Below are 14,002 nucleotides of genomic sequence, written 5' to 3'. Positions count from 1 at the left end.
TTAGTGGGTTAAAGCCTATGCCTTCAGCTCAGGTCATGATCCCAGGGTCCTGGGATCGAGCCTCACATCGGGCTCTCTGCTCAGCAGGGAGCCTGCTTCCCTTCCTCTCTCTCTGCCTACTTGTGATCTCTGTCTGTCAGATAAATAAATAAAATCTTTTTAAAAAATTTTAAAATACAGATATCTGGTTCAGTCTGTTGGGTGTCTGCCTTTGGCTCAGGTCATGATCCCAGGGTCCTGGGATCCAGTTCTAAGTTGGGCTCCCTCCCTGCTCGATGGGGAGCCTGCTTCTCCTTCTGCCTGCTGCTCCCTCTGCTTGTGTGTGCTCACACTCTCTCCAACAAATAAAATCTTTTTTAAAAATTCTAATAAAAAGAAATAAAATACAGATATCTGGGCACCTGTTTGGTTCAGTTGGACCATGCGACTCTTGATCATGTTGTGAGTTCTTGGGTGTAGAGATTACTTAAAGATAAAATCTTTAAAAAAAATCCATTGGAGGGGTGCCTGGGTGGCTCAGTGGGTTAAAGCCTCTGCCTTTGGCTCAGGTCATGATCCCAGGGTCCTGAGATCAAGCCCTGTATCCCGCTCTCTGCTCAGCAGGAAGCCTGCTTCCCTCTCTCTCTCTGTCTGCCTCTGCCTACTTGTGATCTCTGTCAAATAAAAAATAAATAAAATCTTTTTTAAAAAATCCATTGGAGTAAACTGTACAAATGCAGTATTTGCCATTTGTAAATTTAAATCTTAGCACTATCATTATGTTTCCAATTAGGTTTGTCTTCCCTTCTCTGCATCAGCTCTTCAAATCCTACCGGTTCTTCTCAGTCCTCTACAGGTCCTTGTTCCCTCCCTCTTCACAGATGTTTCTCACAGAAGAAATAGAAGCAATCAAGTAGATGTTTCCACCACCCATCCGTCTACTTCCTACCAACTAGTCTACAAATTTATTCATTTAGATACGTATCCTTACTATTTATGTTTTAACAAAAGCGTTTGGTCCTAATTTCAGAGAATACCCCCTAAATGCATCTATCACATCATACCCTGATTCATTACCCATTAAACCTATTTTATGCCTTCTATATGCTTACCTTAAAATGTTATATGAAGCTGGGGAGGAGGTGGGGGAACGGAACAGAATTTTGGAGCACATCCCCAGAGTCCTAACTCTGAAGTGAATTTCATCCAGTAATTAACTCTCTATAAGTCTGGTTCTTCAAAGTTAAGAAATCACACAAGTTTTCCATGCCTCTCCCTCCCAAGTCAGGTTTCCAGAAGCCTGGAATTTTTCACTATCCTTTGGCTGATGGCTTTGTTCCTCTTTTTAACAATTCCTCAGTCTGATTCTTAAGAATATATTAATGCAAATGAACTTAGTTCTTTTCCTGGGGACCGAGGTTGGGTAGGGAGGCAAGATCGATCTGTTAGTTACCCTTCAACCTGAGTTCTGATCACAGTCTGACCACTGACCCTAAGCCAGCCCAAGCCCTGACCCCAGCCACAGTCAGCCCTAACCCTGACATGGCAGTGACTCGGGCCACACAGTAACTCGGGACCACTACCCGACTGACCCCCTGGTTCATTTCAGATGGGAGTACTGACAGGCCGTGGGGAATGGGAGAAGGGTGGGGCAGGTGTTTGGGGATGGGGCTCCCGAATGATTCTCCCTGGCCTCCAGCTCCTCCAACCGCCCAAGCCCAGCAAGCCACTCCAGACCCGAGAGACGAGGGCTCCGCCCACAGGCGAGACCTGGCTAGAGGCTGAAGAAGAGGCTCGAATAAGCGGCGGGGTCATGCGCAGAGAGATCCGTCCGCTCCCGGCGCGGAGCGCAGCGTGCGGGGGCGGAACACCGGCGCGGCCAGACTCCTGATTGGCCACAGGCGGGCAGAAAGGGGCGGGGTGGGGCGGCGCGCGCTCTAAGGCGCGCGGCCTGGTGGGTGTGTAACGGCCGTTAGGCGAGCTGAGGAAGTGAATCGCCGCCCGCGGCTGACGTGGTGGCCGCAGTCGGCGTCCCTGGGTAAGGGATTTCGCCGCCCGCTTTCGGCCCTACGTAAGTCCTCCTCCCCTCGGGCGCCCTTCTTGGGCTAGGAGATCCCGCCCCACCTTGGGGAGCCCGGGAGGAGCCCCAGAGGAGCCCCAGACACTCATGACCTACCTTATCCGGGGGCCGTGGGAGAGCGAAGCGCATGCGCGGAGCTGTTAAGTCGTCCCCTCTGGGTTTTTCACTCGCTGGGCTTCCTAAAATAAAGCCCGGCACACGCCCCCTCGCGACTCGCTTGCCTCCCTGCCCTCTTCGCGTGGCTTTCTCCATCGTTCACTCCATAGCTGTTGCTTTACCTTTGTAAAGGGTAGGCCCTGTGCCAGTCGCCGGGGGAGGGGACGGCGGGAAGCACGTTGCTTGCCTTTGCGGAGCGGACGGTCCCAGAGAAGAGTAGACGTGAAGCGGATGACGACTCGGTTAGCGCTGCATGGTGTGGGCTGGAGAAGTACACAGCACTAGGCAGAAGGCGCCCGTGTAGTCCGAGAGGGCAGGGAGCCCTCCCTGAGGCAGGGAAGTTGGGGCTGGGAGTCACAGGATGAATAGAGACTTAGGGTTGGGGGACAGACAGCTCTTGTGAAGGCGCTAGGCTGGAGTTTCCCAGCCCGCACTGGTAGTTGACAAGTGTCAGGAGACAATTTTGTTTGTCGCAACTCAGGGATTGCTCCTGGTACTAGTGGGTAGAAAGTCAGGGCTGCTGCGAAACATCCAACTTTGTGCAGCACAGCCTCCCCTCCCCCGCTCCAAGCAAAGACTTATTTGACCTAAAATGTCAGGAGCATCCAGATTGTCTAGACCACCCTGCTCTACATAAGGCAAGGAGGAGCTGGTGCTTTGGACGGACCACAAGTTCAGTGGGTTACAGCGAATTTGTTCAATAGAGGGTATTCAGCACTCCCATCACACTAAAACAGGAAGATCAGAATCCCGTTTATCTTTTACACCAGGGTATTTCCACCACATGGCACAGAGCCAGGTGAATAGTAGGCCCTCAGTAAATTTTGGCTGATGAATGGAATACTGTGTGCGAGGTAGGGAAGGGTGATGATACCAGGATGATTAAGATAACCGTGCCTCATTTCCTGCCCCCTAGGCCTTGTAGGTTTTATGATGGTCTGGTGGTGGTGTAGGTCTCGGGACTTTTGAAAAGGCAACTTCTTGGGAAGAATTTGGCTTCTCTTTCTTTAGGTCTGGTTTAATGAATGATCAAGGACATGAAAATAGTGCAAGGGTGTGAGATTCCTTTTTTAAATTATTATTAAAGATTTTATTTATTTATTTGACAGAGATCACAAGTAGGCAGAGAGGCAGGCAGAGAGAGAGGAGGAAGCAGGCTCCCCACTGAGCAGAGAGCCCAATGTGGGGCTCGATCCCAGGACCCTGGAACCATGACCTGAGCCGAAAGCAGAGGCTTTAACCCACTGAGCCACCCAGGCATCCCAGTGGTGTGAGATTCTTAATGTGCTTTTGTCAGCTGCGTATCCCTTCATGTCCTCTGCTGTCTTGGTGTGGATTCTCAACAGCTGCCAAGTGTGACATTCCATACTAACATAATTCTTCAAGGGGAGAAATACTTATAAAAGTCAAAACCTAATTCTTGGGAGGCAACTTGGGAAATAGAGCCGGGGTGGTAACCAAGAGCAACGTGAAGAAACTGTATGAGCTATCCTTGCTCCTAACTACTTTGGGGCTTTCAGCTCTGGCTGTGTCTGAAGCAGAAAATCCCAACTTATGGTGCCTTCATAACTACCTTTATTTCTTTTTGTCACACAGAGAAAGAATGCAGACTAGAATCTCTATAGCATTAGAACACAGTCGTGACCTTGAAGCCTCTTCTATCTATATAACCTTCCCTTCTCTCAACCTTCATTTTTTTCATCCATAAAATAAGGGTAGTAATAACTGCCTCATAGATTTGATGTGAGCATTAAATATAAGACATTATACCTGTAATAGAGTGTTTAGCACAGTTCTTTGTGGGTAGTAAATATTCAGTACTTGTTAAATTTGTTGAATGAATACTTCAGTAGTTTAAAGGACTTTGAAGATAGAAACCATCAATGTGGGTGTTTCTTCTGTTTGCTTCCATTCACTCCTACCTTTCTTGGCTGTGTAATTGGTTATTTTTGTTACTTCTTGTACATTCATTTCTCTCACTTTTATCTCAGGAAATTTTTATGTCCTTCAGATGGTCTTAGAAACCATCAGTAGCTCATCTACTTCTGAACTTAGTAGGAAAAACTGAAAAATTACCTCTTCCAGGGGCACCTGGGTGGCTTAGTCGGTTAAGCATCCAAGTCTTGGTCTTGGCTCAGGTCTTGATCTCAGGGTTGTGGGTTTGAGCCCTGTATTGGGCCCCATTCTGGGCTTGGAGGCTACTTAAGAAAAAAGAGAATTATCAGGGCGCCTGGGTGGCTCAGTGGGTTAAGCCTCTGCCTTCGGCTCAGGTCATGATCTTAGGGTCCTGGGATCAAGCCCCGCATCGGGCTCTCTGCTCAGCAGGGAGCCTGCTTTCTCCTTTCTCTCTGTCTGCCTCTCTGCCTACCTGTGATCTCTCTCTGTCAAATAAATAAATAAAATCTTTAAAAAAAAAAGAGAGAGAGAATTATCTCTTTCATACAGTTTTACTCCTTGTGGGAGTTTTTCTTTTTTTTTTTAGTTGAGGTAAAATTCATGTACAATAAAATTCAGTTTTATGTGCGTACAATTCAGTGGTTTTAGTACATTCACAAGGTTGTGCAGACACCACCACTATCCAGTCTCAGGAGATTTTGATCCCCCTGGAAAGAAACACCATGTCCATTAGTAGTTGTTACCCATTCCCTTACCTCCCTCCTCTTAGTACTTGGTAACCATTAATCTGCGTGTATATGGATTTTCTAGTTCTGGACATTTCATATAAATGGAATTTACCTGTTTATCAGTTGATGGACATTTGAGTTTTTTCTGCTTCTTAGCTATTGTAAGTAATGCTATTGTGAACATTCATGTACAAAATTTTGTGTGAACATGTTTTTATTTCTCTTGAACATATACTTGGGAATGGAATTTCCGAGTTACAGAGTAATTTTTTTTTAAAGATTTTATTTATTTATTTGACAGAGATCACAAGTAGGCAGAGAGACAGGAAGGGAAGCAGGCTCCCCGCTGAGCAAAGAGCCCGATGCAGGGCTCCATCCCAAGACCCCAGGACCACGACCTGAGCTGAAGGCAGAGGCTTTAACCCACTGAGCCACCCACTTTCTTCATAAGTGAAGAAAAGGACTTTGATGTTGACCATTTGATACCACTGCTATGTAGATAATCTAATCCTTCTGTGTCACCAGGAACACACTAAATGATAATAGCCATAAATTGAAGCTTTTATTGAACAATCATTTCTTACCCACTATGTACCATTTATAGATGCCTTGAATTAGCAAGGGTTTGTGTTGTTGTTACTAAGAGAAAACTATAGAGGTCAGTAAAGCACATTAGAGAAATAGTACCCATATAACCTTTGTTTTCTCACCAAAATTGAATTTCACTTCTAAGAATTGTGATCTATCAATTGAGTTTGTCCCAGACTCTTTGGGGACTCTTATAAATTCAGTTTCTAAATTCAAACTGTATCTTCCAAGGTCAATCATATCTCATTTTTTATTGATGTAAACTGCCAAGTAATAATAATAAAAACATAATTAAGCACTTACATGTGTCAGGCACTGATGTGAGTTAATTTTTTTTTTAAAGATTTTATTTATTATTTATTTGACAGATAGAGATCACAAGTAGGCAGAGAGGCAGGCAGAGAGAGAGGAAGGGACGCAGTCTTGCTTCCGAGCAGAGAGCCCGATGTGGGGCTCGATCCCAGGACTCTGGGATCATGACCTGAGCTGAAGGCAGAGGCTTTAACCCACTGAGCCACTCAGGTGCCCCTGATGTGAGTTAATTTTAAATGAATTGGCATGAATTAGGTCCTGTCTTTATTCTAATTTTTATTTATTTTTATTGTTACTATTTTAAGTAGGCTCCACACCGAGCATGGAGCCCAACACAGGGCTTGAACTCACAGCCCTGAGATCAAGACCTGAGCTGAGATTAAGAGTTGGACGTTTAACTGACAGACCAAACCAACCACTCCTATCCTCATTTTCACTTTTTTTTTTTAAGATTTACTTATTTATCTGAGAGAGGGAGGCAGTGAGTGCATGCACACAAGCAGGGGTAGGGGCAGATGGAGAGGGAAAGAGAATCTCAAACAGATTCCCTGCTGAATGCGCAGCCAAACATAGAGCTTCATCCACAACCCTGAGACCATGACCTGAGCCGAAATCAAGAGTCAGATGCCCAACTGACTGAGCCACCCAATATGCCCCTCCTCCTACTCTTGCCCCCATCCTCATTTTTATTTATTGAAAGATTTTGTTATTTGAGACAGAGAGAGAGACAGAGATAGCATGAGCTGGGAGGAGAGGGAGAAGCAGACTGCCTGCTGAGCAGGGAGCCCGACTAGGGACTCAATCTCAGTCCCAGGACCCCAGGACCATGACCTGAGTCCAAGGCAGGTGCTTAACCAACTGAGTTACCCAGGTCCCCCCATCTTCATTTTTATGTGAAGGAACTGAGGTATAGAGATACTACAAAATTTGCCCAACGTTACACAGCTAATGAAGTCAGACTTCAAACCCAAGCTGTCTGATCACAAGTACATACTCTGAACCACTTCCCTGTATTGCCCTGCCCTCAGGTACTATGCAAATATAAGATATTATTTGCTACTGTTAGTTACCGTTATTTAAGGCTTTTGTTTACACAGATAGTGATCAGACATTTGCTGAATTCTCACAGCCTACCATTAGAATAAATATAAACGGTAAGAAAATCTGTGTTCCCAGCTGAGAATTGGGGTTCTTCTTATGACCAAGAATTTTATTTGTGCATCTTATTTATTTTTTTTTGTGTATCTTATAATTAACTTTCATTACTGGAGGAATTGGGGAATTTATGTTGATAATTGAGTCATAATAATACACTGTTGGTTTGGTTATTTAGTTCTTTCTCTACCCCACTCTCTTATCCTGTTTCCATGGCTAAGTAAATCTGTGGTAAAGTGTGTTAATTGAGAGTAATATTATGGGGCACGTGGGTGGCTTAGTCAGTTACGTGTCTGCCTTCAGCTCAGATCATGATTCCAGGGTCCTGGGATTGAGCCCAGAGTCATTGGGCTCCCTGCTTACTGGACAGCCCGCTTCTGCCTCTCCCTTTGCCCCTCCTCCTAATCTTGCATGCCTGTGCCCCTCTCCCTCTCCCTCTTGATCTCAAATAAATAAATAAAATCTTTTAAAAAATAAAATGAAAATAATATTATTTTTAACTTTTGCAACAGTTGAGGAATTCTAGGACATACAGGATCAGTATTGAGAATCTCTATTTGGTTCTAGATTTTCTCTCACTTTAGGAAGAGAAGTAGGATGGACTATTAGGAGTTGGTTTGCCTCAAAAAATATCTGTAGGAAGGGTGCCTGGGTGGCTCAATCAGTTAAGCATCTGTTTCGGCTCAGGTCATGATCCTGGGATCCTGGAATTGAGCCCCGTGTTGGGCTCCCTGCTCTGCAGGGAAGTCTGCTTCTCCCTCTTCCTCTACCCCTCCCCCTTCTCATGCTCTCTCTCACATAAATAAATAAAATATTTTTTAAAAATATATCTTTAGGGAGCGCCTGGGTGGCTCAGTGTAAAGGTTAAAGCCTCTGCTTTCGGCTCAGGTCATGGTCTCAGGGTCCTGGGATCGAGCCCCACAAGGGGCTCTCTTCTCGGCAGGGAGCCTGCTTCCTCCCTCTCTGCCTGCCTCTCTGCCTACTTGTGATCTCTGTCAAATAAATAAATAAAATGTTTAGAAAATATATATATATCTGTAGGAGTAAAACATGTGGAAGACGAATCCTGTGTGGTTTTGACAGTTTCAGTTGAATGGGAGCCAGTTACAAGGAATTAAAAGATAGTGGAGAGCTCTGACTGGTTATTCCTTCATTTTACAGTTGGTTCAAATAACGGTGTTGATGGCCATGCAGGAGAAATACCCAAGTGAGAGGATTTCTCATGCCACTTCACCAGGTGAGTAGTCAGTTTTCTGACCTTTGCTCTGTTTTTTCATAACAGAAATTTCCTTTAAAGGAAATACTTAGCAAACAAACATTCACTAAAATGCTGGTACTTAAAGAACAAAAATAACATGAGGCTATATTGAATAGAAAGACAGGCCTCTCCAAAAGAACAACTATTTATCTCTGGTCCTTCGTGGCTTCCAAGAAGACCACATGATTGATTGGGAGGGGAGGACACATGAAGGAACAGAATGACTTTGGAACATAGTTCCATTTGAAATCAGAAAAACACAGCATAAATTACTGTGTTCTATGTTGTCTTTGTAGTCCTGTGGGTGGGTCAGTCATCTGCTAGCCCACAAAGATTGGAATTCTTCTTGGATGCCAACAGTCTCAGTTATATTGTCACTAGAGACTCAGGAATTTATCTTTAGAATGGATTGACAAGATTTTTAAAGCTCAGTAGGTATATTAAGTGGATATATTAAATATATATGTTAAACATACATAAATATGTAAATAAACAGATGTGGTATATTTAGAAGGGAGATTAGAAAAATAGCTTTTTGAATTCTGAGGTGTTTATGAAAAGAGGGGTACATTTTTTCAACGAAGGATATATTTTATTTAACTTTAAAATCCTACAGTGCCTTACAGCATTTATTAGATCTTTGTTGTATTCTCCTAGGAGTGCTGCCTTGCATAGATTAAGCATTTTGAAAAACATTTGTTGAATCAGTTCAAGATTCCTTCAACAGATATTTATTGAACATCTGCTACATGCCATTCACTGTTTTAGGGCTGGATTGTATAATTTCTTTTCTTTTTTTTTTTTTTTAGATTTTGTTTATTTATTTGACAGACAGAGATCACAAGTAGGCAGAGAGGCAGGCAGAGAGAGAGGAGGAAGCAGGCTCCCCTCTAAGCAGAGAGCCCCAATGCGGGGCTCGATCCCAAGACCCTGAAATCATGACCTGAGCTGAAGGCAGAGGCTTTAACCCACTGAGCCACCCAGTCGCCCCTGGATTGTATAATTTCTAATGACAGTTATGTTATAACACACAAATTTGGGGGATATAGCAATTTCTAACAAAACTCACTGCTTTTCTGATGACTTTGTCTTTAGTAGTCTTTCATTTGATTAATAATAGTCTTAATATTTTGATTAAAAAGATGTTAGTGATAGGACATGTGGCATAACAAAAAAATTTCAGCTTTCAAACTTGAATTTTGAAATAAGCATAAGCCTCTGTACCTATACCAAAATACATTTTTAAAAAGTTTTATTTATTTACGTGATCTCTAGGGCTCCTGGGTGGCTCAGTCAGTTAAGCGTCTGCCTTCGGCTTGAGCGGTGATCCTGGAGTTCTGGGATCAAGTCCTGCATTGGTCTCCTTGCTCAGCAGGGAGTCTGCTTCTTCCTCTACCCCTACCCCATGCTTATGATCTTTCTCTCAAATAAATAAATAAAATCTTTAAAAAAAAAAAAAAAGTGATCTCTACACCCAGCATAGGGCTTAAACTCACAACCCCAAGATCAAGAGTTGGATGCTCTACCAGCTTAGCCAGCCAGGCACCCCATAAAATACATTTTTATTTTAGCAAATATCTCTTCAGAATTGATGTAATCAATGTATGGAGTGAGCAGATAGAAAAGTGGTAGTGGTAAAGAATGGAAGATTAGTAGTGATAACAAGAAGTAAGAGGCCAAAAAGATGGTAATAGAGGCCCTCAAGCGATTTTCAGTATTTTGGAAGGCCTGGAAATTTGTCTACTGGCTAGAGAGATAACACCATATAGACTTACCTAGAACTCAAATTTCTTTCCTTCTAGCTAGAATTATGCTTATAGGTACAGATAGTAACACCAGCTAATCTTATGCTAATCAGAAGCTCTGATCATTGGGTATGTCTTATGAAAGATTATTATCGATTACTGCATGTATATAGATTCTTTCACATAAGGCAGTCCACTGTGACCCCAAGAATAAGTCCTTGGGGAAAGTTAGAGTGCCTTCAGTAGAAGGCAGAGGGTAGCAAAAGTAGAAGAAAGTGAGTTAAAAAGATGGGAGAAGCACTAAAATTGGAAGAAAAGAATAAAGTGATTTGTGTTCAAATATCATTTGCTTCCCACTAAATCAAAGAGTCTGTAGAACCTCGTTTTCTGATTTCAGCTAAAACTCTGACATTTTAAACGGATAAGTAGCCATCATTACGTTTTTGTCCATTTATTTACATGGATCATCAGATACAGTTCAGAAAAATTATAGTTTGTTTTTTATTTTTAACAATGAATACTAGTAAATCAAGTGTTTATTGAATGGTTGCTACCTATGGCCCTCAAGTAGCAAACTAATAAAGTTCAGTAAATCTCCTCAGTCTTGGGGCGCCTGGGTGGCTCAGTTGGTTAAATGATTACATTCGGCTCAAGGCATGATTCCAAGGTCCTGGGATTGAGCCCCGTGTGGGGAGCCTGCTTCTCCCTCTCCCCCTGCCTGCCACTCTGCCTACTTGTTCTCTCACTCTGTCTCTCTGTTGAATAAATAAATAAAAATCTTAAAAAAAAAACTCCTCAATCTAGTTTTGTCTTAACCCACTTAGAAATTTTAGTGGTTTCTTTGCATTGCACTCAAAATAGTGTTAAACTCTTCAGATTGACTTTTAAGGCTTAACCATGATCTGGATTCACCCCACTCACTAGGTACCCCAGTTCAGTCAAGCAACAGTTTTCTTCTTTTTTCTTTCTCTCCTTCCTTCCTTCCTACCTTCCTTCCTCTCTCTCTCTCTCTCTCTTTTCAGTTTATTTATTTGAGAGAGAGCCCACATGCACACGAGTGGGGTGAAGGGCAGAGGGAGAGAAGCAAACTCCTTGCTGAGCACAGAGTTCAACATAGGGCTTGATCCCAGGACCCCTAGATCATGAATTGACCTGAAGTCAGACACTTAATCAGCTGAGCCACCTAGGCACCCCCAAGCAATGGTTTTCAACAAGAGACTGGACTGCCTGTTACCCTAAGTAACATTTGGAAACATATAGTATATTTTCATGTTTCATAGTGATGGTGGGATAGGGTTAGGGGCTGCTACTGGCATTTAATAGGGACCAAGGATGCTAAACCAATCTGACATGTATAGACTACACATGGAGGAATTGTCATGCCCAGTATGCCAGAAGCACCTACTGAGAAATCCTTTAATAGAAAAGAATGTGGATATTGTAATCAAAACAACCGGGGTTCAAATCTCAGCTCTGTCCTCTGTAAAATAGGGGTGATGATACTGTTCAGTAAGCAAGTAGAAGAGATCATGTTGGTAAAGTGTTAGGACTTCTAGATTTCAAAAAAATGGTAGCTACTGATAGATTCCTGGGTTCTTGGTGAGTCTTTTCTGTCTGAACATTCTCACATCTCATGCTATTTCCATTCAAAATTAACTAATTTAGAGAGGCTGAAATAGGCACAGGAGAGAGAGAGTGATGCTGTTTTTTCATAGGTTTAAGTGCTTTATTTAAACAGTTTTGTGGGGTTACATCAACTGGTTCACACTAAAGATGGGAAATGCTGCTTGTTTCAGGTTCCAGTGTAATTCAAAAGGGTAATTCCCTGGGGACTGAATGGCAGACCCCAGTTATCTCAGAGGCTTTTCGGAGTCGCTTCAGCCGCTGCTCAAGTGTAGCTGACAGTGGAGACACAGCCATTGGCACATCATGCTCAGACATTGCAGAAGGTAAGTTTGGATTAATGTTTTGATTACTAATATGTGTTGTCATTTTCAGATTGTGTTCCATGTATACGGTCAATTCCAGAATATTCATAACTTGGGCCCTTCAGCCAAGGAGTTTGCTTGATTTTTTTACTCTGTTTCTTACATTTGGCCCTTTTCTTTCAGTTTTTACTGTTTGTCCTATTTTAATAACTTTTTATAGGTTTCTTGTCCTCAAGTCTTTTCCCTCTGCTGCCAGGTTAATCTTTATAAAAGCTGGTTTTATGGTTTCCCTTTCCTGTAAATCCTCGACTGCTTCTGTTACTTGGAGGATAAAGTTCAGAGGCCTTAATTTTGTGATCTGGCTTTCCCACCCAATCAGATATATTTCTTACTGTTACAGAGTGTGGTGTTTTACTATGCGATGAAAAAGCACAGAATTTTGTTGTTGTTGTTGTTGTTGTTTTGGATATCTGAGCTCTTTTCTTCTTTAATCCAGGCCCATTTGTGTTGTTTCCACCTCTTCTTGCCCTTCCCAGCTGTGCTGATCTTATTTTTCAAAATCTAGTGAAGTGTCTGACTAGACTTTTCCCATCCCTTCTACCCATTACTGATCTCCCTCTCTACAACCTTTTTATTTATTTTTAATGTTTTTAAGATTTTATTTATTTATTTGAGAGAGAGAAAGAAAGAGAGCACGAGAGGGGGAAGGTCAGAGGGAGAAGCAGACTCCCTGTGGAGCAGGGAGCCCTATGTGGGACTCAATCCTGGGAATGTGCCCTGCAATCTTTTTTAAAAAATAAGATTTCATTTATTTTGAGAGGGAGGGTGGAGAGAGAGAGAAAACAAGAGCAGGGGGAGGGAGAAACAGACTCCCTGCTGAGCAGGGAGCCCTGTGTGATGCAGGGCTAAATCCCAGAACCCTGGGATCATGACCTGAGCTGAAGGCAGACACTCATTCTACTGAGCCACCCAGGCACCCCTCCCTCTCTGCCATCTTGTAATCTTCATTGTGTCTGCCATTTGGGGGGCACTTAAATTAAGTAATAACTGCCAGACAGTGTTTTTACAAGAGTATTTTCTTTTTTAAAAAATTTTATTTATTTAAGTAATCTCTATACCCAATATGGCTTTGAACTCACAAGCCAAGATGAAGAGCCCCTTGCTCTACTGACTGAGCCAGCCAAGCATCACAAGCGTGTTTTATTTTTTCATTTAGATAGTGAGTTCCTAGAGGGCAGAGGACCTGATGGTAATAATAACTATTTATTAAATACTTTGTGATGGGTACTACACTAAATTTTTTCTATATTTTTTCTTTTTTTTTTTTTTTTAAAGATTTTATTTATTTATTTGACAGACAGAGATCACAAGTAGGCAGAGAGGCAGGCAGAGAGAGAGGGAAGCAGGCTTGCTGCTGAGCAGAGAGCCCGATGCGGGACTCGATCCCAGGACCCTGAGATCATGACCTGAGCCGAAGGCAGCGGCTTAACCCACTGAGCCACCCAGGCGCCCCTCTATATTTTTTCATTAACATCTTTGAGAATGCTGTGAAATATTATTTCCATTTTACAGCCGAGAAACCTGAATCTTTTTTTTTTTTTTTTTTTAGATTTTATTTATTTATTTGTCAGAGAGAGAGAGAGAGAGAGAGCACAAGCAGGCAGAGCGTCAGGCAGAGGCAGAGAGAGAGGCAGGCTCCCCGCTGAACAAGAAGCCTGATGCAGGACTCGATCCTAGGACCCCAGGACCATGACCCGAGCTGAAGGCAGTGGCCCAACCGGCATCCAGATGCCACCCAGGCATCCCTGAATTTTTTTTTTTTTTTTTCAAAGAGTTATTTATTTGAGAGAGAGAGAGAGATCATAAGTGGGAGGAGGGGCAGAGGAAGAGAATCTTCAAGCAGACTCTCTGCTGAGTGCAGAGCCCTACACAGGGCTAGATCCCACAACCCTTGAGATCATGACCTGAGCCAAAACCAAGAGTTGGACGCTCAACCAACTGAGCCACCCAGGCACCCTGAGAAAGCTGGATTTCAAAGTGATTAGATTACTTGATTACAAAACTAGTCACTTTAGTACTTTATCAGATGTCACACCCACTATGATAGCTATAATCAAAAAGATAATAACAAGTTTTGGTAGAATGTCAAGGAATTGGAACCTGTATACATTATTGGT

The 14,002-nt window shown here is 42.9% G+C and overlaps 1 protein-coding gene across 3 annotated transcripts in view; it reads left to right on the top strand.

The window, feature by feature from the left end:
* Positions 1–1,939: 1,939 nt before the first annotated feature.
* CEP85 (centrosomal protein 85) overlaps positions 1,940–14,002 on the top strand; it is a 34,924-nt gene continuing 22,861 nt past the window's right edge. For 2 of the 3 annotated variants that reach the window (XM_046020007.1, XM_046019989.1), the window contains exons 1-3: positions 1,940–2,050; positions 8,056–8,131; positions 11,694–11,846. In XM_046020007.1, the coding sequence (XP_045875963.1) occupies positions 8,077–8,131; positions 11,694–11,846 (208 nt within the window). In that variant the 5' untranslated portion in view covers positions 1,940–2,050; positions 8,056–8,076. The remainder of the gene's footprint in view (positions 2,051–8,055; positions 8,132–11,693; positions 11,847–14,002) is intronic. The other variant, XM_046019999.1, reaches the window with a different exon arrangement.

Source organism: Meles meles, chromosome 1, assembly GCF_922984935.1.
Source record: "Meles meles chromosome 1, mMelMel3.1 paternal haplotype, whole genome shotgun sequence".
Taxonomy (NCBI): Eukaryota; Metazoa; Chordata; class Mammalia; order Carnivora; family Mustelidae; genus Meles; species Meles meles.
The sequence above is the reverse complement of the archived record's forward strand: the minus strand, read 5'-3'. Positions and strand labels throughout refer to the sequence as shown.